This window comes from Rhamphochromis sp. 'chilingali' (assembly GCF_963969265.1).
Source record: "Rhamphochromis sp. 'chilingali' genome assembly, chromosome: 7".
NCBI lineage: Eukaryota > Metazoa > Chordata > Actinopteri > Cichliformes > Cichlidae > Rhamphochromis > Rhamphochromis sp. 'chilingali'.
Window position 1 is genome coordinate 9,176,160 of NC_137934.1, and position 25,131 is coordinate 9,201,290.

Sequence of the window (25,131 nt, forward strand, 5' to 3'; positions counted from 1 at the left end):
AGATATGGGTGTTCTACGGGCCGTGGCCCAAAACCAGCCTGTTGGCTGTCCCGGACCGGCTGATGAACTCCCTATCAGAGAATAACTTACTTATAAGTAGAGATGGCACGATACCACTTTTTTATGTCCGATACCGATACCGATATCATAAATTTGGATATCTGCCGATACCGATATGAATCTGATATAGTGTTTTTTTAATCAACAAAACTGTTTTTTAAATATCTTGCTGCATTTTGTATAAGTTCATACTCAAGTTTAAAACAACAACTACACTAAAGCTATTCTGTTATACCTGTATGCAAAAAAAAATATTTCATAGTTCAGCAATACTGATCAATCTAATAAACTTAAACCTACACCATCCTCCCTATTCTGGTATTTTAAAGAGTACTTAGCATAAATATTAAGCAACCTAACTAATAGGGTTCCAACTCCCAGCAACAACAAAAATAAATAAATAAAAAATAGGGAACCACCCCTCACGCTCCACCTCATGATGCTTACTCGACGTAATCAACCTTAATTTGATGCAGTGTGAAAAAAAAATGCACAGAAATCAATTATTTTTCAAGAAATATTAAATAGATTCAACATCTTTCTTCAACAAAATTGCAGACTGCACAGATGGTACCTTCCCAAAGGAAAAAGTACTATAGCTTACTAGGGTATATATATTAGACTTAATAGTTACTATATACAGTAATTGACTTCTATTCATTTTACATCAAATTAAAACTTTGGGTGTCAGATAATTATTTATTAAAAGCTATTTTAAATGAGAATAAGAAAGAAAAGTATGTCTTTGTGCCCCCTTTTCCCTGTTAATGCCCTATCGGCCCCCCTGGCTAAACTTTGCTAGATCCGCCCCTGCACAGTTACCAGCGTCAGCTACGTAGAAAAAGATCCTCAAGTAGAAAGTAATATTAAATACATTCTAACAACAGCTGATCAAGCTTAAACGTGCTGCTGTTGTTCAGCCGCTGGTTTCCTCTTTCTGGTGCAAAGTGGGCCAAAAGCAAGCTAGAGACACGGACTCGTGACAGAAAAGCCGATCAGCTGATCGTTAAGCAGTTTCATGATTGAAGTAGCAGCAGGAGAGGCAGTCGCTTGTTAAACTTAACGCAGGAATGCTTTACAAACATTCAGAGATGGACTTACACACTTGCTTTACTTCTCTCGGGATAACTTTGTCGGAGATGAAATGCCGGGTTGCTAGCGAAGCTCCAAATGCTATCCAGACCACCGACAGGTCCCGCATGCCACAGCCGCTCTATCACGTGATGCATACTGCTCCGACGTGCTAACGTTCTGAGGTGAGTTACAGCGTGTTGCAAGTTTTGTGAGGTGCTTTCGTGATATTTAATGGATCGGATTACATTTTTTATTTTTCTCTGATATCCGATCCAGTAATTTAGGTCAGTATCGGACCGATACCGATACGTAATATCGGATCGGTCCATCTCTACTTATAAGTGGCAACTTCCCTGGTTGAAATCAATGTTTTTGAGACATGTGAATTTGCCAGCCCTGAAAGATGTCGGCTCGCATTAAAAAACAAAGAGAGATTGATGTGCAATGTTGATCTTTTCCAAGACCATAAATAAAATTATAATTATTAAAGTTTAATCCTTGAATAAATAAATACTGAATACTGAGTTTGAATAAACATTAAAAAACTAAATGTATAGAGAAATTGACTTCTGAACTATTGCTAGCAAAGGAGCAAATGCAATAACAAGTTGTTGTTGTTTTTTTACCACTCTTTACACATCCAGGGATGGAACTGTCAAGATCAGATTTGTGATTTCCCTCAGAATCACAAAAAACAGTAAGTCATGAGATATGAAGTTTGTCAGAGTGTGTTTGGTGGACTCTGTGCTAATATGCTCCTCTCCAAGAAAATGGTAACAAGATGGATCGAAGACATTGGTGGAAATGTAGAGCTTTAGTTTAAAATCAAAGCAGACAATTAAATTTTTTTCCTTTGGTTCTGTATGATAGTTGGGATGTCTGTAATGCAGGTAACAGGACAGTTATAACCACAATCCATCATCATCTGGTGGCTTTGAGATAGAATGCAGGTTTAAGGCACTTCCACATTGGCTTTATATATACATATATATATATACACATGTGTATATATATGGAAAATGGCCCTATAAGTCAAAACTAGTCTGCAAAGAATCGCTGCTGTTGGTGTCCAATAGCACTTCCATTCCATACTGCTGGTGTCCATGAACAACATTAGTAAATAAAATGATGTCAGTGTAGTCGTTTTTAATGTTTATACAGAGGATAAAATAGGTGATTGTCCATCAGCATTATTCCGAAAATTTGTGCTGTGAGACTCCGGTGGACTGTGTGTTAACTATGAGGCAAATTTTAAAATCTCTGTTTTATTGCTCAAGACTGGCTCTTGCACTCAAAGTAAATGGCCTTCTTGATATTTCTGCGGTGATCCTCTGACTCTCATTTAATGACCTTTACTCCTTCCCACACACACACACCAAGCTGTGTTCAGCTTTTGGTCTGGTGTTTACAGGCAGCTGTTGTCTGTTTCTGCTGTTCAGCCAGCCTCTTGTCTGCAGCCATTTCGCTGCTGCTTTTTGAAGATGTTGCATCATACGTCACACACTTTTTAGGATATCTATGTTCAGAAGACAAGAACCTTAGAGGTTTCCTGTGATACTGTAAGGGGCCTGTGTAAAATTTAAAAAAGAATACATGCAAGTTTAGACTCTCTTTATTTTCATGGTACTCTGTGTGTATACTTAGAACTGCTTTATGTAGTTCTTTTACTGACAAATATAGATTCGAGATTCAGAGCCACAGCAGGCAAAGGGGAAGAGGAAGAAGTCAAAGGGTGGGGGAAAAGCATGTAGATGGAGAGGTAAAAATTGCAAGGGAGTTTTATAATGAGAGATGGAGGGATGCAGGAGGACTGGGAGATACAGGCTAAGGATGTGAGAGATAAATCATCAAAGAAGGAGCTTCTTAACCATCACAGATGGGTAAAAAGTATTGTTATGAAATAGGTCATGCATCGATGCAGAGGATGGAGGCTCCAAACAGCTTCTGCCACACCCTGCAGAAATGTGAAAGGTTGTGTTGTGCGAACGTTGCATGTGCGCTTCCCTCTACCTCACTCTGCTTGCTGTAGAGCCCTAACCACATGGTACATCCTCTCTGCAGCTATCTCTCTCAGTGTGCGCCTCATCATTCCTTTGCCCGACTCTATCGACATAAGGCCATCTTTCATTTCTCTGCTTTCTCCTGTCTCTGTCTGTTTCTCTTTATCTGTACGTCTCTTTGTGCCTCTATGTGAGCCGGCTCTCTTGTTCTCCAGATGTCCTAAATATGGCCAACTTGTTATTTTCTGCCTCCAACCGAGGAAGAAGCAACCATACGAGTTCAACTCACAAACCCACTCGCTGTGTGTTTGTGTGTGTGTATGTTTGTGTGAGTGTGTCTTTTTCACAGCAGGTGGATATTTTTTAGTGGGTTTGTTTTTGAATCGTTAAGTGCACACCAGTTGCTTGCACAGAGACATCTTTGAGTGACTTTTATGTTATTTAATTATCCTAGTACCAACGGAGGAGCTGCCAAGAGTTAAAATATCTACATGTGTAAGTATAGAATTAAGCCATTTTGCGGGGCCCAGGAGAAATTCTTTGCTAAAATATGACTTTATTCATTAGATTTTCTTTTTTCTTTCTTCTCTAGGCATGAAAACTTTGGGCTACATTACAGAGTAAAACAATGAGATATGTGATACAGCCTAAATCCAGGCTAAGAAAAGACTGACTCATGCTGTGATGTAATAGAAGGACACAGCTGCATGCACTGAATAATATGAATCAGCAGGTTCAATCACTGTGGCTCCTTTTCGTATACACCTATGCACCTTTTGTCTCTCGCGGCCTCCCCTTCACCTCATCATTCTACTTTTTAATCATAAATTTTTCATCTCACTTTTTGAAAACACACATAAGTACATAAGCACTCTGCTGTCTAACCCAGGAGAAAAGAAGGAGTCCTGACCTAAAAATACCCAACACTGGAAGTGAAATATTGCAGTAACATTCCTCATTTTTGTTCTTTTCTTGGTGATTATGTTTGATTTTCAGGAGTGTAAAGCGCAGACTATCAATCTCTTTGCATTATAAATCCATCTCTGTCCTTTACCGCACCCACCCACACACACACACACACGCTGAGACACACACAGTGTCGCAGCTCAACGTCAAAAGATAGATTTATGGCTGTAACTGTGATCCCGGTGGTGCACCAGCAGCCGCCCAGATCTTTACTAGGAGTAACCTTCAGTAATCAATCTATAGTAATCAGAAAAGGATGTGAGAGACGGAGCAAGAGGGGAGAGAGTGGGCTGAGAGGGTGGCAACAGTTCTGAAAAAGAGATTGGAAGCAAGTGGAGGCAGGGGTGTAGAAAAGATCACAAATGTCAAGTGGAAGGAGTGAAAATACAAGGCAGAATGCTGCAGAGAGGCAGTGAATCAGAGAGTGTGGGAGAGCAGAGCGAGAGAGAGACATTATAAAAGATAAAGAGACTCAAAAGAGGTGGGACTGACACAGCCATCAAACATTAAGATGGAGGAAAGTTACAAGCCAACATCAGAGAGAGAGAGAAAGACGGAGAAAGAGAGAGATTATAATGTACATCAAAGAGGAGAAACTATAAAACTGAAACAGAGATACAAAGAGGCTGAGAGTGGGATAAAGAGGGATGTGGGAAACAAAATAACGTTTCTGAATCACTGTGGAACCAGACAGATAACCAAAGCTGTGCTCATGCACTCATGACCATCTAAGCATCACCAGCATCTCTCTCTGTGACACGGATCTCTCTCAACCACCGACGGCATCACATTTCAGCATTTATTGGGTTGCATTTAATTGATATCCCTGCTCTGATTGGCCAGAAGCTGATTCACTTATATCAGTTTTCCAGACCTTCATCCTTGAAAATGGTTTGCATTTACCACAATACAGTACGCAGAGTTGTGGCATGCACTTTACTTTCTTTCTGTACAGCAGTAGCACTATCAGACAACAGGAAGAAAAATCTGAAGTGAAATGGATTTTTTTTTTTCACCCAAAAAAGCAGAAATACATTTTTGTGGTGCTATTTTATTGGCGTCTAAGTGAAATTCAGCATGGATCCTATTTTAAAGATAATAGTAAAAAGGTTGTGTTTGGCTTTTTTCTTGCTTCTGAAATTTGCCTTCTTTCTTCTTTTTTTGACTCCTCTCTTTAGGCGTCGCCACAGCGTCTCATCCATTTCACCCTATCCCCATCATCCTCCACTGTCACACCAACCCTCTGCATGTCCTCCTTCACTAAGTCTGCAAATCCTCTTTGTGGTTTCTCTTTTCCTGCCTTGTCTGTGAAGGTTCTCAGTCATCCAGGTCGTCGCAGTCTAAGGAGCTTGGAAAGAAAAGTGTCTGGACTTGTTTAAGTTGCTTGAAGACATTTCACCTCTCATCCGAGAAGCTTCTTCAGTTGGTGTCGTAAACCACCACCTCTGTTCAAAGATGGTCGCTCACAGTGGACATAAATGGCTTCTTGCACTCCTCTTTCAAACCATCTGTCGACACCAACTGTCTGCCATCTATAATCCAGTTTTGAGATCCATTCCCAGATGCCTTAACGCCCACTCACATCCTGGGCCATCTGACCTCAGGAAATCGCATGATAGGGTGGGGCCAGGTTTCACAATGAGCTCACCCGAAACCCTGGCTGATTGTGACCCACACCCATTTTCACACCTCGGCTCATGTGATTAGGTAGAGGATTATCAGGGGGTCCTTTGTCCCTCTTTGGGGGAAACTCCCACTGGGTTTAAATCTGGGACTCTCCACCATTTGATGCTTAGAACTGAAGAAGCTTCTCTGATGAGAGGCTTCTTAAAGCAACTTAAACAAGTCTTTTCTTTCCAAGCTCCTTTTCCTGCCTTCCAGCTCCATATTCAGCATCCTTTCTACAATATTCCCAAACTGACCTGTCCCTGTGTTATACCCATGTCTGATCTTGACCATCCTGGGAACTCCCACTGAAAATTTTACCATTTTCAGCTGTGCCACCTCCAGTCTTTCTTTCAGTGCTATCATGTCCAAACCATATATCATAGCAAGTCTCACTACCACCTTTTAAACCTTCCCTTTCACTTTTGCTGCTATCCTCCTGCCACAAATCACCCCAGATAATCGTCTCCACCCACTCCACCCTGCTCTCAAACTCTTCTTCACCTCTCTTCTGCCCTTTTTTCTGCTTGTTGACCCCAGCTACTCAAACATATCCACTTCCATCGACTCGATTTCTTAATAAAATACAAAAATTAAATAAAATACTACATCAGTAACTGCATAAATGGTCAATTTACTAACTCAAGTGGCCAAAATGTAATCAAAGCATTTTTTATGCTGATGATGGCGCTTCCTAATGCTGTCTCCTGTAAGCAAGCATCATGTAAGCAGAATATATTTTCACTCATTAAGGATTGAAGCAGCGTTAGGGGGTAATTTATCCCTTATTGAATTCCACCAGATATACGTTATTAGTGAAGCCCATTTGTGGCTGGTTGCAAGTAGGTTCCGTGTTTTGTTAATGGGATCAGAGCAAAGGCAGGTGATGCATTCTTTGATTGACAAACACCTTATGCCTGCACCTTTAAAAGTGTACATTTTGAATTTAAAACTTTCTTGGTTTGAGGCTAAGTAAAAAAATGGGTGAGGTAATATACCAGAAAATACATCACAAGCTTGTAACTCCCGCAGTCGCAATGCGGGATCAACGGAACACGTACAGAGAACAGATCACATCTGAACAATGTTTTCCTTTTTTCTTTTTCCTTTTTTTTTTTTTTTTGGATTTAGACATCACCATCTTCATCCTGACAGACTTTACCAATCCCAATCCTTGGGGTGATTAACCTGAGCAGGCTGTGTGTGTGCGAAAAAACCCCCCAACAAACAGTAAAATCTTTCATTTATTTTTGAAGGAATGGGTTTTGCAATCTTTTCCAGGGTTCTGGTGGGATTTGGTCGTTTGACTGAGAATGGGGAGAGACAGACAGCAAGTGTCAGATCCCGACATCAAACAGTGAGATGTTGAAGGATGGGGGGAGATGCCCAAGGGGGGCCGCCTCACACAGTGATGCTCGCAGTCACACACGCGTGCACGGACACACACACACACACACACACACACACACACACACACACACACACACACACACACACACACACACACACACACACACACACACAGACACTTACACACTTGCACATGCGTCTTTTGCGTTCACAAACATGGTCGTTTAAGAACACTCACACGTGCACGCTGGAATTCACGCACACTCAGTGAGATGCACGCAGGCTCTCCCCAGGGGAGCAGTAGAGGCAGGCAAAGAACATTATAAATCCAAACTTTTCATCAAAATTCTCTTTTAAGGTCCACAGCAACATCCGTCACCATTACATCTCTGACTAATGCTGTTGTTTATTCACTTTTCTATCTTCCACCTCCACTGTAACTGTCATTCCTTCATCATCACACATGCCTCACTGTGGAGAAACAAACACAATGACAAAGTAAAAACTAAGAACTAAATAAAGTCTTCAGACCTGGCACTCTATTGTGTTAAAAGTCACTTTTTGTTTTTGTTTGGATGACTGTTAACTTTTCAAGACAGTGCATATAAGGTATGTTTATTGAATGGTATTTCAAATGAGTCGTGCTGCTTTAATTAAGCACAAGGATGGTAATTTTGGGCAAAATGGAAAAAACGCCATCTAGAAATAGATAAATGTAGCACCGATTTAATTAGTGCTATGGTGCAGCTCCTGCTGATCCCAACAGAAATTCAGTTTGTTGCCTTTCAAGCTGTTGCTGTGCAGATGCAGTAAACTGGCACCCGGTTGCTGGCAGTAGATGGGAGATACTTAGCTTGGGAATTTTTGGAGCTCGCTTAGCCCAAATCGTGGCAGGAACCATTCAGGTCTGTCACTGGAATGAAAATCCTCGGTCAACAAAAGAGTTGTTGGGTAGTGGCATAGAGTTTGAGTTTTTATTCCAATTCTGTAATTTAATGATGAGCAAAATTTTCCTTCATTAACTTTTTTGCATATTTTAAGCCGATGGAACAAAAAAGACAGGCTTTTACTAGTTTGTGATTCAGAAAATACCGGCTAGCACCTCTGCTTCTATATTTGGTCAAATAAACAAGCTTGTCATTGCAATATCTGTGCATTTTAAGTCATACCAACACTACAGGAGAACAACAGGTTTGTGTTTGCTGTTGTGATGCACACAAACTACAAAAACACTCATGAACTCTAAAGATTCTTCACGTGTCTCTAATCAGGAGAGCACTTTTATTTGCTTACTGCTCATTTTTATCACTAAAGAGCTGGTCTGGTTCTGGTTCTCCGAATTAGCAATTGCCGGAATGACAACATGGACACAATAAGAAAGTGAAAACACCAGGAAAACTATCAAACAACATTTCATTAGCTCCAGTTGCTCTTCAGAGCTGTTACTCTGTAAATAAAAACTTTAATTAAAGGGACCAAAGAAACAATATGAAAGCCTTTTATGTTTTCCTTTAAATAAACTCCCCAAATGAAAGGGACTTTATTACCTTCTTCTTTTATTAATTCCTCTAAAATTACAAAAGAGGATTGGGGCTGTGCATGTGTAGTTCACAGCTGCAGTGTACTCCATATAAATTCCAGCCCGATTTCTGTTAAGAGTGCAAAACATCAGCCAGTGGAATAAGAATATTTAACATTCATGGTAGTGGAGCACAGACACAGTTACTCCTAATCCTCCTCCTCAAGGTGTAACACGTTATTTTTTTCACAGCCTGGACAGCAGTCTGCTGCCTGATGATACTCCACATCAGTCCATGCTGGGCATTTTAATTGGTTGGAGCTGTGCACAGTGGGACACAGTTATGTCAGTTATGAGAAAGCGAGAGAGAAAAAGGAAAGCATATTATCGACAACAAGGCCAACCTCACAGTATGCATTACAATACATTTTTTTACATATAGCTCGGAATTTGTTTGACTCGGGGCTACTGGCTGAACTTTGCAAGATTTGCAAGTCAAGAAGAGCTACACAACTCCAAATATAGCTGTAACATTATTTCACAAAATACTCTATGTCCTCTATGACACACACAGACTCCACACCCGTATGGATTAGATGGAGAAAGAAAGTTTCTAAGTGCTGTTTGTAGAATGTAATGAGGCACTTGGTGGACAACAGGGACCGACTGAGCTCGGGCCCAATTATGCTGCTCTGACACAAAGTTAAAATATGATTGTGAAATGTCCTGTGTCGCTGCTTTGTGTGACCCATGTAGGCTGTGGCAATTGAAAGTTTCTCGGTTGGTACTGAGGAGCTCAATGTATGCCAAGAAAATATCCTCTGCACCTTTACCCCACGACCACCAGTTTAAACTTCATATATATATAATGCAGGATGGAGTCATGCTGTCATGTGGTTTACTCATAATTCTGAGCCTTCGTATCAGGCAACATTTTTCCAGACTTCTGTTGTCCAATTTTGGTCAGCCTGTGCAAATTGTTGTGGTTTTTGGCTGCTGTATCGCATCTGCTTGAAGGGTCAGTGGGGCTTTTTGTGCTCAGATAAGCTCTTTAGCATACGATGGCTGAAATAAGTGGTTATTTGAGTTGTTGTCCCTTCTTCTTGACCTCAAACATCAGCAAGGCATTTTTGGTCAGAGAACTGATACATACTGGATATTTTCTCTTTTTCAGGCCAATACGCTGTAAACCCTAGGGATGATTTTGTATGTAAATGCCAATAGATTTGCAGTTTCTGAAATATTCAGATAAATTTGTCTGGCACCAACATCCATGCCACATTCAACGTTACGTCACCTTTTTCCTCATTCTAATGCTCTGTTTAAACTTCAGCAGACACAACCAACACAACTTGCTGAACTTTAACTTTAGCAAGTTGATGATGCATGATGATCGTTGATGCTTGATGATGATGATTGTTGATGCTTACAGACATTGTTCTGAGTCTTTGTGAAGGATGTATGCTGTGAATTGAAACTGGGATAGGAAGGGGGTGCATCCCTGCTTATCGAAGTACTTCCTCAATGGTAACGCTGTCCTATTAAGAAATCTTAAAAAACCTTCACAGGCCATGTTGTTGTAGTACGTTGAGGCACTGGAAAAAAGGTGTTTTGTTTTCCTCCGTGTTTTGCATGTGTGCAGGGCAGAAGGCAGAACTCTTGAATGAAAAGACATATTTTTGTAGCTGACTTTAGAGAAGACGAAACCCAGATTGGTTATATTCATTGTAGTATAGTTAAGGCTTTGCCCACCTGGCTGATGACGGCATAGTCAATTTTTGCAGCTTCTCATGTTGTTGCAATACATAAAAGAAATGTAATCTAATATTAGTGAGCCAAACTATAGTCCATAAATCTGGGAGAACATAGTTAAAATTCTGAATATTCAGAATATTTAAAAATAAAAGAAAAACATCAATATTTAAAAAAAAAAATTTTCATTTTATATATACTGTGTTTTATATTTTTAACATTTGCCCAATAGGAAAAATCATTCTATACTGACTCCTCACATTACTTTAAATATATAAATAAGAATTAAATCTCTTCACCCTCCTGTGGCTTAGGTGATTAAAATGATGAGTGGTCCCATGGCGTGAGTTGAGAGAAACAGGCGGGGTCAATTAAGCACACAGCGGAACCCAGACACACATACCGAGGAAGTTATGACTCTAAATGGGATTGTGAAGTTAGTTCAGGACCTTTAAGCAATTTGAAAAAGTCATTCTGCTCGCCAAAATATTTATATAGGACAGGTACCCGTCAAGGACGTTTTAACTCCCTATCAACATGCACAGGCGGTAGCTTTTTAAGTCATGCAGAGATGATATGTGGAGAAAAGGAGATGACAGGGCGACGTTCTGTAAAACATAAGAAGGTTGAAAAGGCAGAAAGATGAAGCAGAAGAGAGCAACAGAGACAGATATAATGAAGGATAGAAAAAGAAGTAGTGAGGACAGAGGAAAATATTCCACAGAGAGATACGAGGGAGTTTGGAGTGCAGTGAAGAGTGCCGGCCAATCATTAGAGATTGTATGGGCAGGAGTGAGGGAATGGCAAAGAGGCTGATGGAACGATGGAGAAAAAAACAGAAATGTCTTTGGAAATGGAAAATGTCTCGAACAATGCTTTCACTACCCTTCTTTTCTCCCCTCTCTTGGCTATCTTTCTCTCTGACCATTCCCTGACTCGATACAAGAAACAAAGTAGCCTGTGGTCATTTATTTCAAATGAGAGCTGGGAGACATCACTCCATGGAGAGAATGGACTGATTTTTGGCTAAAGATCTTAGTGAGTCTGTGACAGCACAAAGTTGAACATGAGTTCAGCTTTAAGTAAATGCCCAGTAATTTAGTACAGCAGCGTCCAAATGATGGCAGGTGATAGTTCAATAAAAATATGTTTTCCTAAAGCTCCAGACAAGCTTTTTCCTGTTAAATTTTGATATGCCTAAAAATAGATTTTGATATTCATCTTAAAGTTTGCACAGATTTCTTCTCAGTTTTATGGTTTTAAACAACAGTGCATGCATTTAAAACACATCTGATTATGTTTTAAATGCATAAAAAGGCTTGAATGATCAGCCCCATCATATCTTCAAGATCTAATAGAACCATATTACACCAACAGACCACTTTGCTCTCAGACTGAAGTCTCACTTGTGATTCCTGTAGTTTGTAAAAGTAGAATAAAAAGTGGAATGCGAGGCAGCACCATCAGCTACTTTTGAAATTTGACTTATCTTTATTTTTTGATAAAGTTTCAAGTTAGGGCTGGACCAGGTGACCATGAAGTTATGTTGCTATAGGTTCAGGATGCTGCAGGGCTTCCCATAATGCACTGAGCATTTCTCCACCACTCCCGTCTTCACTTCCAGTATGTTCATAGGCCCTTCTCTTCTCTATCCCCTCACCCCAAATCAGTAATGGCAGTTGGCTGCCGATCTGATCCTGATTCTGGAGGAGGTTTCTTTCTGTTAAAAGGGAGTTTTTCCTTTCCACTGTCACCAAGTGCTTGCTTATACAGGGGTCGTCTGATTGTTTCAGTCTTCCCTCTAATATTGTAGGGTGAATTAAAGCTGAATTGAATACACATTGTACAAAACAATACCAACAAGCCAAAACAGGCAAGTGATCAGTGTAAAAGAAAAAAACCCCAAAAAACTAAGAAAAAACATAATCACTGTAAAATTAAAATAGTAATACGAAGCAAAGTTTGTGACACTGTTTGCTTTAAGACGTGCAACCTCAATGTAAACGTCCCAAAAGAAAATGCTATTGCATCACAAACCACATGCCCATGGCAATGAGAGATACAAGACTTTGTTCTTCAGTTCACTCACTGGTTCTTGCTTCTTTGTTGCTGTTTTTCCTTCATCACTCTTCGTTACTCCTCCAATTCCACCAATTTCACCCAAAACTTTCCTTTGTTGTTTGTTTTTCGCATTTTCTTTATTCTCTCGTTCACTTTCCCACAATGTCTTTCATATTCATACAAATTCCTTCTCTTTCATTCCCTCTCCCTCCCTCTCTTTAGATAAGTCGCTTGCCAGGACTCTTTGATTTCACTACCCTTTTTTTGTTTTGGAGTATGAAAGGAGTTGCGATAATCACAGATGCCATGTAATGACTCAGAAGCTTTCATGTCATGGTTCACCAAGCCTCATAAGCTGGGATTTTTGTGTTTCTTAAAACCCCTACATATGTCAAATCCGTCTTTTCTGTTGCTTTTATGTGTAGGGGTCAGAGGGCGGAAGCGGTAATAAACAGAACTGCCTAGACCTCATTTTCCCCAACTACCACCTAGAGCTCTTTCAGGGGGATGCTGAGGCTTTCCTAAACCATCGGAGAGACACAAGTCTTGAAACACCTCCAGGAGGCATCGTTGACACATTCCTGAACCACCTCAACTGTCTCCTTTTGATGCAAGGGACCAGAGGGAGCAGAGTCTCTTCTCTGAGCTTGCTCCTGAAAGACTGAGCTGCTCATCTTGTCTCTAAGGGCGAGCCTAGACACCCCCTCGGAGGAAGCTCATTTCCACCACTTAAATCTGCAATCTCGTTCTTTCCGTCACCACTCGCATCGATTGATTAAACTACATTACAGCAGTGATTAAACGACATCACTACCTCTCTTTGATTGGCTTCTTTTTTCTATAGAAATCCTCTGAAAGCTGAGCGGTATTGGTGAAGGGATGAAGAGTAAACAAAAGGTGCAGATAAAAACCCAGAGATGACATAATGCAAGAGGAATGACACCTAAAGGATCCCGAATCGAAATTTATGGATGAATCCTGCAATGCCAAAGAGTGCCGCTGTGTTGCCTCTCTCCCTAAAGAGCCAATCATCTGCTTTTTAACAGTTGAACTGGGACAACGCATATGGCAGGTGCACTGTTGTCTGTTCTACTATCAGTTGCGCTGTGGCAAACATGTTTACTTGTAATAAGCATGTGCACTTACAGTTATTCTGCGGTGGGACGAGAGAGAAGCACTGATCATGTAGAATGGGCAGTAAATGAAAGCATGGCATGAAAGAATAAAGGTGTAGCCTGTGGGTGGAACAGCTTTCACCATAAATCACCAAAAATTTTACCTGCATTTTGCTGCTTCACCCAAAATTACTGCCAACAGCATTACTCTACATCAGGGATGTACTTACTTTTGCAGACGGGGCAGATTGGAGTCTTTCCTGGGCCAATTCTGGTCCTCAAGCCATATGTTTGACACCCTATATGGACTTTGAAATACACCAATTACAATGTCATTTTCAATTCATATAACATGATAAACTTAATATGTACATGGTCTTTTGTGTAAAGCAATGAGCCTGAAGGAGATGGGTCTAATTTGCTTAATTTACTTAGAATGTATTCTTGATAAGTACATTCCATTTCAGTGTCACTCACAGTGCAGCCGAGTGAACTCAGAATAGCCTTTTAGATGAACTGTCATGCTTCAGCTATCATATGGGTTTGCTGCGAAAAGAAAGTCGCCGTCTTTGCACCAACTGACGTGTCATTGAACTTTTAAGCTGCCAGACTGTCACAATTGGCCAGGAATTACATTGTTACACAGATATTCAGTATCAGCGACTGAGTGTAGATTCAAGGTTGCACAGTGATGATGAGGAGTTGAACTTCTACGCCCGATAACTATGAGACAATCGAACTGTCTCCGTCTAGATTCATGTTTCTAATACAGTTTAGCTATTTATGGCCTATTGGGAGCCTTTTTCATGTATAGTTGAAATGAAAAGTGTTCTTCAGAAATGTAATAAATCTATAGGTGGTTATAAATGGCTGTAGTCAATACAATAAGGTTTAGGTTGAATAACAGTGGAACTATCCTTGAAGCACTAATTGAAAAGTAACAAGCTCTGCAGAAGACGATCATTCTTAGATGAGCAGTTTCCTTTAGAGGAAATAATGAAGTAAATATGAGTCATGAGGTTTCCATAAAAAAGGCTCCTGTGAAATCAACCCAGCACTTCAAAGTCTGCGTGGGTCCATATTACTTGTAGACAGTGAAAAATAAACTGGAAAAAAAACATTAAAAGGGCACCATGAATCCAAACTTTCAATTGTTTCTCTTTCTTTCGTGACCTTCCTTACTCCAGTTTGTCTGCCAAGGCGTTAAACACATCTGCTCTATCTGTCTGTTCCACATCCTGAATCTCATTACACATCTATAAATGTTTTAAACCTTAAAGGAGCACGCTGAATACAGCCAGCCATAGGTCATTGCTTTATTTTTTGAGTGGGTCTTTTGAGTTAATAGCGCGCTCTTCCGTGGCACGCATTTCAGCCTGCATCAAGTGTGAACAACAAGGTGGAGGATGACGATTTCAGCCCTCAGTTTGTGTTTGTGTATGTGTTTCAGTCTTTGTGTAAATAACAGCAGGAGGTCACAACTTTGGACCAAAGGCTAGATGTAATGGAAGTGGCTATCAGCAGACTTGCTGCTGTTTCGGTAAGAGCAAGTTCACCGCTTAAGGGAATAAATCTTTTTCCTCTCGCAGTTACTCTGGCTTTTCCTTTTTCGTCATTCGCTCTTTCAGCCATTTCTTTTTCTCGAGTTATTCCTTTCTCCTAGTGAAAATATGTTTTTTCCTTCTCCATCTGTTCTTCTCAGATATAGCGAATTACTGTTCCCTGTATCAGTGCAATTCAATTAAAGACAATTTGTTGGCAGGAGATTTGAAAAAGAAACAATATGGCAACGTGTAAATGAATCTACAAATTCCCCTCTTGCAAATTTCTTTCATGATCAGGTTTCTTTTGTTTAAGTGACGATGTGTCTCACACGACTGTGAAGTTTGGTCCTGATTGCACACGCTCTGCTGTGTGCGAGTGTTTGCGTGCAGCTGTGGGGTAATAACTGCAATCAGAGGCTATAATGAAGCTGCAGGCAGGGTCTATTTTTTTTAAGGAAGGTCACCCAGAAGAATAATAACTCCCATGTGATGTTAATATTACATTCTGTTCATGTGAGTTTATTTCTTAGTTTACACGTGTAGGTCATGTTTGTGCTTTTGCACGCATCCGCTTGCATCCAGTTTATTGACCATGCAGTCCCCTTATGCTTTAGCTACTGTCACTGCAATTAATTCAAACCCTCGGGCAGGCATGTCTGTTCCTCTGTTGTATATTTTTGTAGACTAATTTAAGTTTGGGCCATTACGATTAAAGGGTCTCCATTATGATATTCCTTACTTCCTTTTACATGCAGTATAATACTGTGCTATTAGTGGATGCTCATATTAAGTTTCAAATGAGATCAAAGTATGCACAAGTTATCTGTGCAATCCCTCTTTAAATGCTCAGGTTCACTGTCTAGTCAGGTTTTCTATTCTAGGCTCTGAGACACAATGGCTCATTTTAGACGGAGGAGGAACTGAGGAGTTGCACCAAGGCCCAGTATAATATAAAAAAGGACAATTTTGAATTATGAATTATGCAAAGCTACTCAACCAGGGTGCATGGATAAAAGCATGGTGCTGCAGATAAGTATAAGGATACTTTTAAATGTCTTCAAATACATGTTTGAGGGCAAACTCATAGGGGTTTGGTGTTAATCAGGGGCCTACGAAAACATTCATAAATATAATACTATTGCGTCTCTGTGAGCTTCTTTCACCAGGTCATCGACTATTTTAAAGTCAGCTGTTAATCTAAGAAGCCAGCGTTGAGACTTATCACCTAAAGTATTTAATTAGATTTGTGCTGCTGTTTAATACTTAAACCCCTTCAAGCAATGATTTATTTTTATATCAGAGTCAAGAGATCTGTTCAGGTTTTTTGTTTAGACAAGAAACACCATCAGTCCATTTTATGCCACTTATCTTGGTCCGGGGTAGCAATGTAATCAGAGATACCCAAACCTCCCTCTCCCCAGCAATCTCCTCCAGCTTATCCAGGAAGACACAGAGAAGTTTCCAAGCACACCGAGAGGCATAATCTCTCCAGTGTGTCCTGGGTCTGCCCCAGGGCCTCCTCCCTGTAGGACATGCCTAAAACCTGTCACCTAGGAGGTATCCAGGAGGCGTCCTTGTCTGATCTCTGAACCACCTTGACTGGCTTCTTTTGAAGGAGTAGTGGAAGCTCACTTCCATTGCTTGTATCTGTGATTTCATTCTTTCAGTCACAACCCAGAGCTCATATCAACTGAAATAGGACATGAGATGCTCCTTATTAAAGACGGTGTTACTCCAGACTTTACTGTCCTTACTTTTTGTAAGCACAAAATGATCTAGTAAGGGTACGCTAAGACAAGCTGGGGCCTTTCTGACTAAGAGAACAGCCTTAGCTTAGCCTTAATTTTTTGTAGTGTGCATTTCCAGTTCCAGTTGTTTTTGACCAATTGACAGTTGCATGTTCTAGAGGCTTTTATTGCCAACAGTGAAACTGAATTAAACTCTATACCTGCTTCTTGTTATACATTTTCAGGACATTTTTCATGGATGCATTCAATATGTTTTTTTAAGTACTTCTATGTTGGCTTGGTTGCTTTCTTTCCAGCAGTGGGATATTAAAAGAATGACTTCTTATTATTGAGTGTAAGTCAGGCTTTCTGTTTATTATTCATATTATGATTGTGTGTTGCAAATGTATGGCATGAAAGGTGTTTTTGTTCTCACAGTGAAATGAAATGAGCTGCTTTGGATCAAACACTTTTTTTCTGCAGTAGTAGCATGGTGTTTACCACACTGTGCAGCTTTACTTTTTTTGTTGTTTTTCTGCTTCTTGTCAGGCTGTAGTTACTGCCTGATTCGGTCCTCTTCTTGACAGCGGTGACTGCTGTGGTCTCACTGGTCACTCTGTCCTTCTCATTTGATCATCGTGTCTGTGATGCACACGCTTCTCATCTTCTTTCTTGCCACATTCTTAAACATCAGTTTTTTGTCATGTTTTTGCCTCCCTATGTCCCTTCTGTCTCCACGAGTCTCCTACTTTTCCTTGTTGCATTTTTACTGCGCTCTACCTTCACCAGTCCTTCCACTACACTGCTTGCCTCATAAGGCCTTTGTCTTGAGATGTTGTCAGCTGTGTCAGGGCCGTGGGTGAAGCCTGTCATTACATCTGTCCTCCTCCAAACTACACTATGAAACTCCCTAAGGATCCACTAAGAACTGGTGCTTAGTCCACTGCGGAATGTTTCAGTGTGTTAATGTCTCTGCCTGAACTCCCCTCCTGTTTCATCATAATTGCACCTTAGCTTACTTAGCAGAATCGCTGTTTTCTAATAGAACACTGAAATTTGGTAGGTGACTCTCTACCTAAAGCACATGTCATCATATCTGTCCTTCAGTCCACTAGTACCTGCCACCTAGGACAGTTTCTGGATGCCTGTCTGTCTACATGGTAATTCAGCACACTCACAACTGAATAAATATAGAAATGCACAGATTTTATTTTTGGATGGGAACTCTAGTTTGCCAACAACTCAGTCTCTGAAATCTAAAGTTTTCTGTTCTACTCCTATAGAATGCCATACAGGCCAAACTTCATCCTGCTATCTGCAGATTTTTTGATATATATATACTGTAATTGGCATTGCACGATGAAGAACAGTTTCTTGACTGGAAAAAAAGAATCCAGCCCTGTGAAAGAGTTAGAGATTCACCAATCATTTCGACATTGCTCTAATCTTCAAAAACTCTTATAAAATGAGAATGTGGCTAGGCCAGTGTTGACCCAAGCAATATCTGTTTCAGGTGGATGTTATCCACTTGCAAAACCGAGGATGGGAACAGAGTAAAGCAAGTTCACAGTTGTATCTGATATCAGACAAAATTTTATCAAAACTCTCAGGAAAACTTGTCTGAATGTGAATTTTGTGTAATTTTCCTCACCATCTTCTTAACTGATGCCATAAACCCACTTCTCTAGTGTTTTCTGACAAAAACATTGAGAATCACTTTCGACTTCTAGACAAGGAGACGAGCTCTGCAGCACACGGGCAATTAAGCAACTTCATTGGTGCCATCATTCATGTTATTGTTTTATATACTATAGCCTGTGTGTCGTCGTAGCTGTCACTTGACAAATTTTCTGCTCATATCACCCTTGTTAGGCCACCCTCTACTTCCTTACCCCCGCCACTTCCCAACTGACTTCCTTGTCTTCCTTTGATTAAATGTATTCTGACACTGGATGATTAAACAGACTATTTCTGACAACTCAAAATGTAATAAATGACTCTTTCTCTCGTTCTCATTGCAGATGTATATACAAACTACTACCCTGACCATCTCTCTGAGCCTGTCTGCATCTGTTTCTCTGGGGATGCTCTACATGCCCAAGGTTTACATCATCCTCTTCCACCCCGAGCAGAACGTACCCAAACGAAAACGGAGCTTCAAGGTGACGTGGCTTTTACTCTTATGTTTTCATAATGCTTTCCAAATCCATATATTTTGATTTTGGCTGACGTTAAGCAGAAAATATTTTTATGAAATTACAAAGGGAGAAAGAAGAACGTAGGTATACTAAGACCATTTTCCTCATTTATAATTAATAAAATTCTCATTATGAATAAATGACTACACAGGCGATCGTGACAGCAGCCACCATGTCGGGAAAACTGACTCAGAAGGGAGGAGACCGGCCAAATGGAGAAGTTAAGACTGAACTGTGTGAGAGCATGGAGACCAACAGTGAGTAAGAGAACACCAAAATTTTATAATTACACATATAAACTTAAAAGAGACAAGCTTTATATAATTAAAATAAAAAATAAATTTTTAGTCGTACATCAGTTTTTTAGTAAACAACACACTTGTATTGAAAAAAAATGCATCACCAAGGTCAAATACATGTAGATTGGTCTAGAAATCTAGAATATGAGCAAATAGCAGAGAAGAAATTAATAGAAAACAACAAAGTAATATTTAGTAACGTGATTTCAAAAACACACATCATTTTCAGGCTAATTTTCTGGTTTGAATCAGTATAGAGTTAGCCGTAATTGAAAAACATCAAGTATAGCATAATGTGTTTATGAAGCAGCCTGGCAGCCATTTATGTGAGCTCATTTAGAAACAACCAAATAATTTACCAACCACCCAGCTTGTGGATGATCCATTTATATTTTGTTAATTGCACGCTGTGATGGAGTAACACTGTAAAAATCAAACAAATAAAATCTTCCTCCACGTGTACATTAACCTTAGATACTGTTTTCTTTTACTGAAAATGTGTTTCTTGCATGCCTGCTGTACTCACCATGTTGTAGTCGAAGCACTGTTAAATTCACTTAGAGACTGTTTTGTGTCCCGGTGTTAACAATTTGCAGATAAAATGAAATGAGGGAGGATTTATGTGCGTGTGCACGAGAAGCTTAGTGTTTATATCGAGGTGGTTTTGTTCCAGGTTCCTGCAGTGCGCACGTATCAGTTACTCTTGGTTTGCACGTGTGTGTGTGTGCGTTTGCAGGAAATCCCGTGAGCATACTAAGGAATTATTAACAGTTGTTTGTGTGCAGTTTGTGAGTTCTGTGTGCACGTGGATAATAGGTTCCAGAACAGTGAAGCTAAACCTTGCCCTGCCCCTCTGTCAGCACTTTATTAGCATCAGTGAGGAAAGCAGGTCACAGTTCATTCATTTAGCAAATGGTTGAACTGCTTAGTCATCTATTTAAATGCTTCTGTTTGCAAAAAGTTTAGAAAAAAGTTTGATGTTCCAGGAAGCAGTTTGAACAGAAAGATGGCATTATCAAACGTGTCTAGATGCTTGTTTTTACCATTTTCGTTAGTGTTCTAGTTATTATTATTATTATTATTGTTATTTCAATTTTTAGCTTTATTTTTATTTACTATTACTTTAACTATCATCCAGGCAGTCTAAGGCAGTGTGAAAACAAGTGAGCGGAAAAGAACCCAAAACGATTCCATCAGTGTGTAACGGTGGTGCTGTTAGAGGCTTGCTCTGCAGCAAAAATATTGACATTTACCGCAGCATGCTTGAGGGGACAGAAGACATCATGGTTTAACAAAAAGCCCCAGCAACTACAGTGGATTGTTGATGTGACACTGTTTTCTAAACTGGTCTTTCTTCTTTGTTTTTTTTCCCTGCCCTTTTCCATTCCTCATATTTGTCACTTTACTTTTATTCTGTTGCTTGTTACATTTCTTTGCCAATTTTCCCTTCATGTTTTTTTTTGTTGGCAATTCTGTTCCCATGACGCACGCTCTTTCATCTTATTTTATTTAACTCTTTACACAGCTTCATCAACTAAGATGACATATGTCAGCTACAGTAATCACGCCATGTGAAGGGACCATAGAAGAAGAAGATGACGATGGAGAAGAGGGGGGGGGATTGAATAGGAGGGGGACGTGTTGTGGGGGCAGGGCCAAGGGGAAGGAAGAGCTGTGACTCAGCTGATTGGCTGAAAAAGTGGAAAACAGACAGAGCGCCCAATGGAATTCAAGCATGAGACATTTTGTATTGTTCCCCATCAAATCACAGAGGTGGGACCACATAAACAGCCAGTCAGTGTGCCTGCTTTCCTGCTGTTCACAGCTCATTGGTCCTACCATGAACTTACCTGTTTTAAAAAAGAAAAAAAAAAGAAACAACATGAAAAAAAGTGGTACCATAGGAGACTGTGGTGGAAAGAGTAACTATTAAAACATATAAAAACAAAAATAAAAAATTTTAAAAGAGAAAAAAGTCATAAAAAAAACTCAAAAAAATGTGTAGAAATTATATCAAAAGGGCAAAAGGTGGGGCTAAAAAAGAGATTTAACAAATTAAATTTTAAAAAATATTTAAAAAGAGAAATGTAAGAGAAAATCTATGAGACTCAAACATGTTTGTTGTTATTCTCTACTTGTAGGTATTTTTGTGGTCGTGACGATTTTTTCATTCTTGTCTCACCGTTGTCTGATGGATCGCCCTTGCATAATGAGATGAGTGTGTTTCCTCCTGTCTTGGCTATCCGGGTTGTAGCCTTGGGTTGTGAACCTGTAAAATGCCATGGTTGAAGCATGCCAGTTTTTATACAAAAAGGAGATTTATTTATAATAAAGGAATGTTTTGCAAATGTGTAGATTTTGTTGTCATGCTTTTGAAAAATGCAGAAATGAGTTTGAAAGAAAAAGGGTGTTTTTTTCTCTCTGCTATTGGAAAATGGGCCAGAAGATAAAGGAGAGTGAAAGTTATTGAGTGATAAATATTAGAGACAACAACCTGATGTCCAGCCTTCAGAAATACACGAGAACTAAAAAAAAAACAGTCAACTGCATCACTACAGTAGATCCATTCTTGTTGGGGGGGGGAATCAATACTGCTGAAGGCAAAGTGAAAGGACAAATCACACCTTTTACAGGAGGATGGTGTGCGCTACACACAGATGTTACAAGAAAAGGTGTGAAATTTACCAAGTGTATTCCTGAAATAGTGATCTCATACTTTTTGTAGTTTCTGCTGTTTCTTCTGAAAGCCGTGGAAATCTCCCTTGATGACAAAGTGTATGTGTAGAAAAATCAGTAAATGTACACCTGGTAGTGGAGGCCTTTTTTCCCCCACAATGTATTGTTTTTGCAGCTGCTTTTTCATTGTTTTCTAACTGCAAAATCCCACATGGCCTTAAACAAAATACTAAACTCCTACCTGTTTATTTAATGGAAAAGACTTGGGTAAGACTTGAAATGTGTAACATGACCCTACACCCACTGGAGCTTGTTTATAAGCCAAATGCTAAACTTTTCAGTCAAGGTTGGCAGTTTTAGTTGACACCCCAAGACAGTGATTCATGTATACTTCACTGCCAGGAGTATAGCACAGAATGCATTGGGAGCTTGCCTTTCAAGGATTCCTAGTGTGATTCAAAATAATCACATAAACTAAATCCGTTCTGGTGTTATACAGACCATAAACAAAATCTCATGGCACTCTTTAAGTATTTATTACTTTTTTTAAAACTCTACTGGCCATTTTCTGCCAGTACATTATTCGTTTTTTCTTATAGTTTCTTACAGCCGTGAAGTTTCAGTAAATGGTTAAAGTCATAATTAAGGGTGAGATTAAAATATGCAAAAATTAATCTAAAAATAGTAAAAATACTGAAAATTCTTTCATGTCAAAGCAGTTAAAATATTCTGTATTTTTACAGACTCTTTATGCACTTTAGTCATACACTTAGGGCAGTCCAAACTGCTAAACAAACTATTGGTGCACATCCTGCGGTCATCGCTCTAACATGAAATGTATTTCTCATCATTGCAGATAATAACGTATATGGTATTTTGATAACCAGTATCAAAACATACTTTTAAATAGTAAATTACCAAAAAAGGATAATTGGCAAATTTCAGTTTTATTGATAAAATAAATATTCTGTCTTTTTGGAAAGAATCCAGTTTTATTTTTGTTTTTCATGGCAGCTGATACATTGATCTATTCAATCAAATTTTTTCCACTGCATTGTAGAAGTTTAATAAACAATAGATGATATAAAAGAAGGCTTTAGCTGTGATGATGTCCTCCACTGGGTTCTGAAGTCCGGTTGTGGAACCTCGAATTTAGCATTTTGCTGTTGTCAAAAACAGATGTGACAAGGGTGGGCCTCTGAAATCTTGATCATTGACTTGACCATTTCAAGTTGATTGACCCAATGAAGTCAATAGGAAAGTGTTTACAAAGCTCAAGTCAAAGCAAAAAAGTTTTATAATCACTGGACCAGAAGTCTTTTTCCAGTCACAGATATCGCCATCTGGTGGCCCTCAGCCTGTATGAAGATTTAAGGCTCTTTTCTAATCCTTGGGCTACATCAATGCGTTATACTGTTTGAGACTTGCAAACTACTTTTAAATATAAAAAAATGTTATTTTATTTAGAAAGCTAGAAATGAGTCTAAATTTCTTTATTTCGTTATTTTCATAAATAGTCACTATAGGTTAGCCAGTGCTAACAATGAAGCGTCAGTTAGCTAGTTATAGCAGCACTGAAAGACAGAATGGATCTGGTTCCCAGCCATGGTAGCTATGGGGCTTTACTGGGACATAATACAGGGCCACAGTCATTTAGTAATGACATAGACAGGATCATCTCACCATATCAGTTAAGCTGCCAAAAGAGCCACACTTTTACACTGAAGTCATTTCTCCCACAACGACTGTCTTATAAGAAAACATAATAACAGCTAGCTCGATAACTAATAAATCATTTTGGTTATTAATATTAGAGTCTGGGATTTCAAGCTTCACAGAAGGTAAGTTTCCTTTCAAATACACAGTAATGTATCCCTCTAGGCTGTTTAAAGGGCCAGTTCATTCAAATTACCAAACCTGGATGTTAATAGACTTCAGACATCAGCATGCAGTCATGCATCATTCCACAAAGGGTGTTTTTTTTTTTAAAGACATAATTTTACTATTGCATTTACCTTGACCTAAGAAAGTACAGAGTAGATCTATTTATCTAGCTATATTTTGAAACATTTTGAATCACCAGTCCCACTGCTGCATATCAATATGCATACAGTATGCATATGTATGTTAGCAGGAGTGTGGCTAAGAGCGCTCCCTGCTGCAAATTTGAATCTGAAGCACAAGAGAGTTCTGGGTCATCTTCTTCCTGGAAAAAACAGAGCTAACTTATTGTTAATAGAAACACTGAATGTTAAATACCATGAGCTAAAAACTCTTGTGCTACTTAAAGATGCCAAACAATACATTTATCTCACACATAACTCTTACTTTGAAAATGTGAACTTAAAACAGGATTTGTGAGACAATGTCCTTGATGTCTTAGGCTGAATGGAATAAAAATATATCTATTTATATATATATATCTATCTATATATATATAAACACCCAGCACGCCCCTGCGGGCGGTTTATCCTTCAAGCTCGGGTCCTCTACCAGAGGCCTGGGAGCTTGAGGGTCCTGCGCAGTATCTTAGCTGTTCCCAGGACTGCGCTCTTCTGGACAGAGATCTCCGATGTTGTTCCCGGGATCTGCTGGAGCCACTCGCCTAGCTTGGGAGTCACCGCACCTAGTGCTCCGATTACCACGGGGACCACCGTTACCTTCACCCTCCACATCCTCTCGAGCTCTTCTCTGAGCCCTTGGTATTTCTCCAGCTTCTCGTGTTCCTTCTTCCTGATATTGCTGTCATTCGGAACCGCTACATCGATCACTACGGCCGTCTTCTTCTGTTTGTCTACCACCACTATGTCCGGTTGGTTAGCCACCACCATTTTGTCCGTCTGTATCTGGAAGTCCCACAGGATCTTAGCTCGGTCATTCTCCACCACCCTTGGGGGCATCTCCCATTTTGACCTCGGGACTTCCAGGTTATACTCGGCACAGATGTTCCTGTACACTATGCCGGCCACTTGGTTATGGCGTTCCATGTATGCCTTGCCTGCTAGCATCTTGCACCCTGCTGTTATGTGCTGGATTGTCTCTGGGGCATCTTTACACAGCCTGCACCTGGGGTCTTGCCTGGTGTGATAGACCCCAGCCTCTATGGATCTTGTGCTCAGAGCTTG

At 39.8% G+C, this 25,131-nt stretch overlaps 1 protein-coding gene across 1 annotated transcript in view; it reads left to right on the forward strand.

Moving 5' to 3' along the window:
* The window catches only part of grm8a (glutamate receptor, metabotropic 8a), a 305,450-nt gene extending 284,513 nt beyond the window's left edge, over positions 1–20,937 (forward strand). The window contains exons 12-14 of the mRNA XM_080886003.1: positions 18,855–18,995; positions 19,183–19,292; positions 20,856–20,937. Of these exons, the coding sequence (XP_080742129.1) occupies positions 18,855–18,995; positions 19,183–19,292; positions 20,856–20,868 (264 nt within the window). The 3' untranslated portion in view covers positions 20,869–20,937. The remainder of the gene's footprint in view (positions 1–18,854; positions 18,996–19,182; positions 19,293–20,855) is intronic.
* The last annotated feature ends 4,194 nt before the right edge of the window (positions 20,938–25,131 follow it).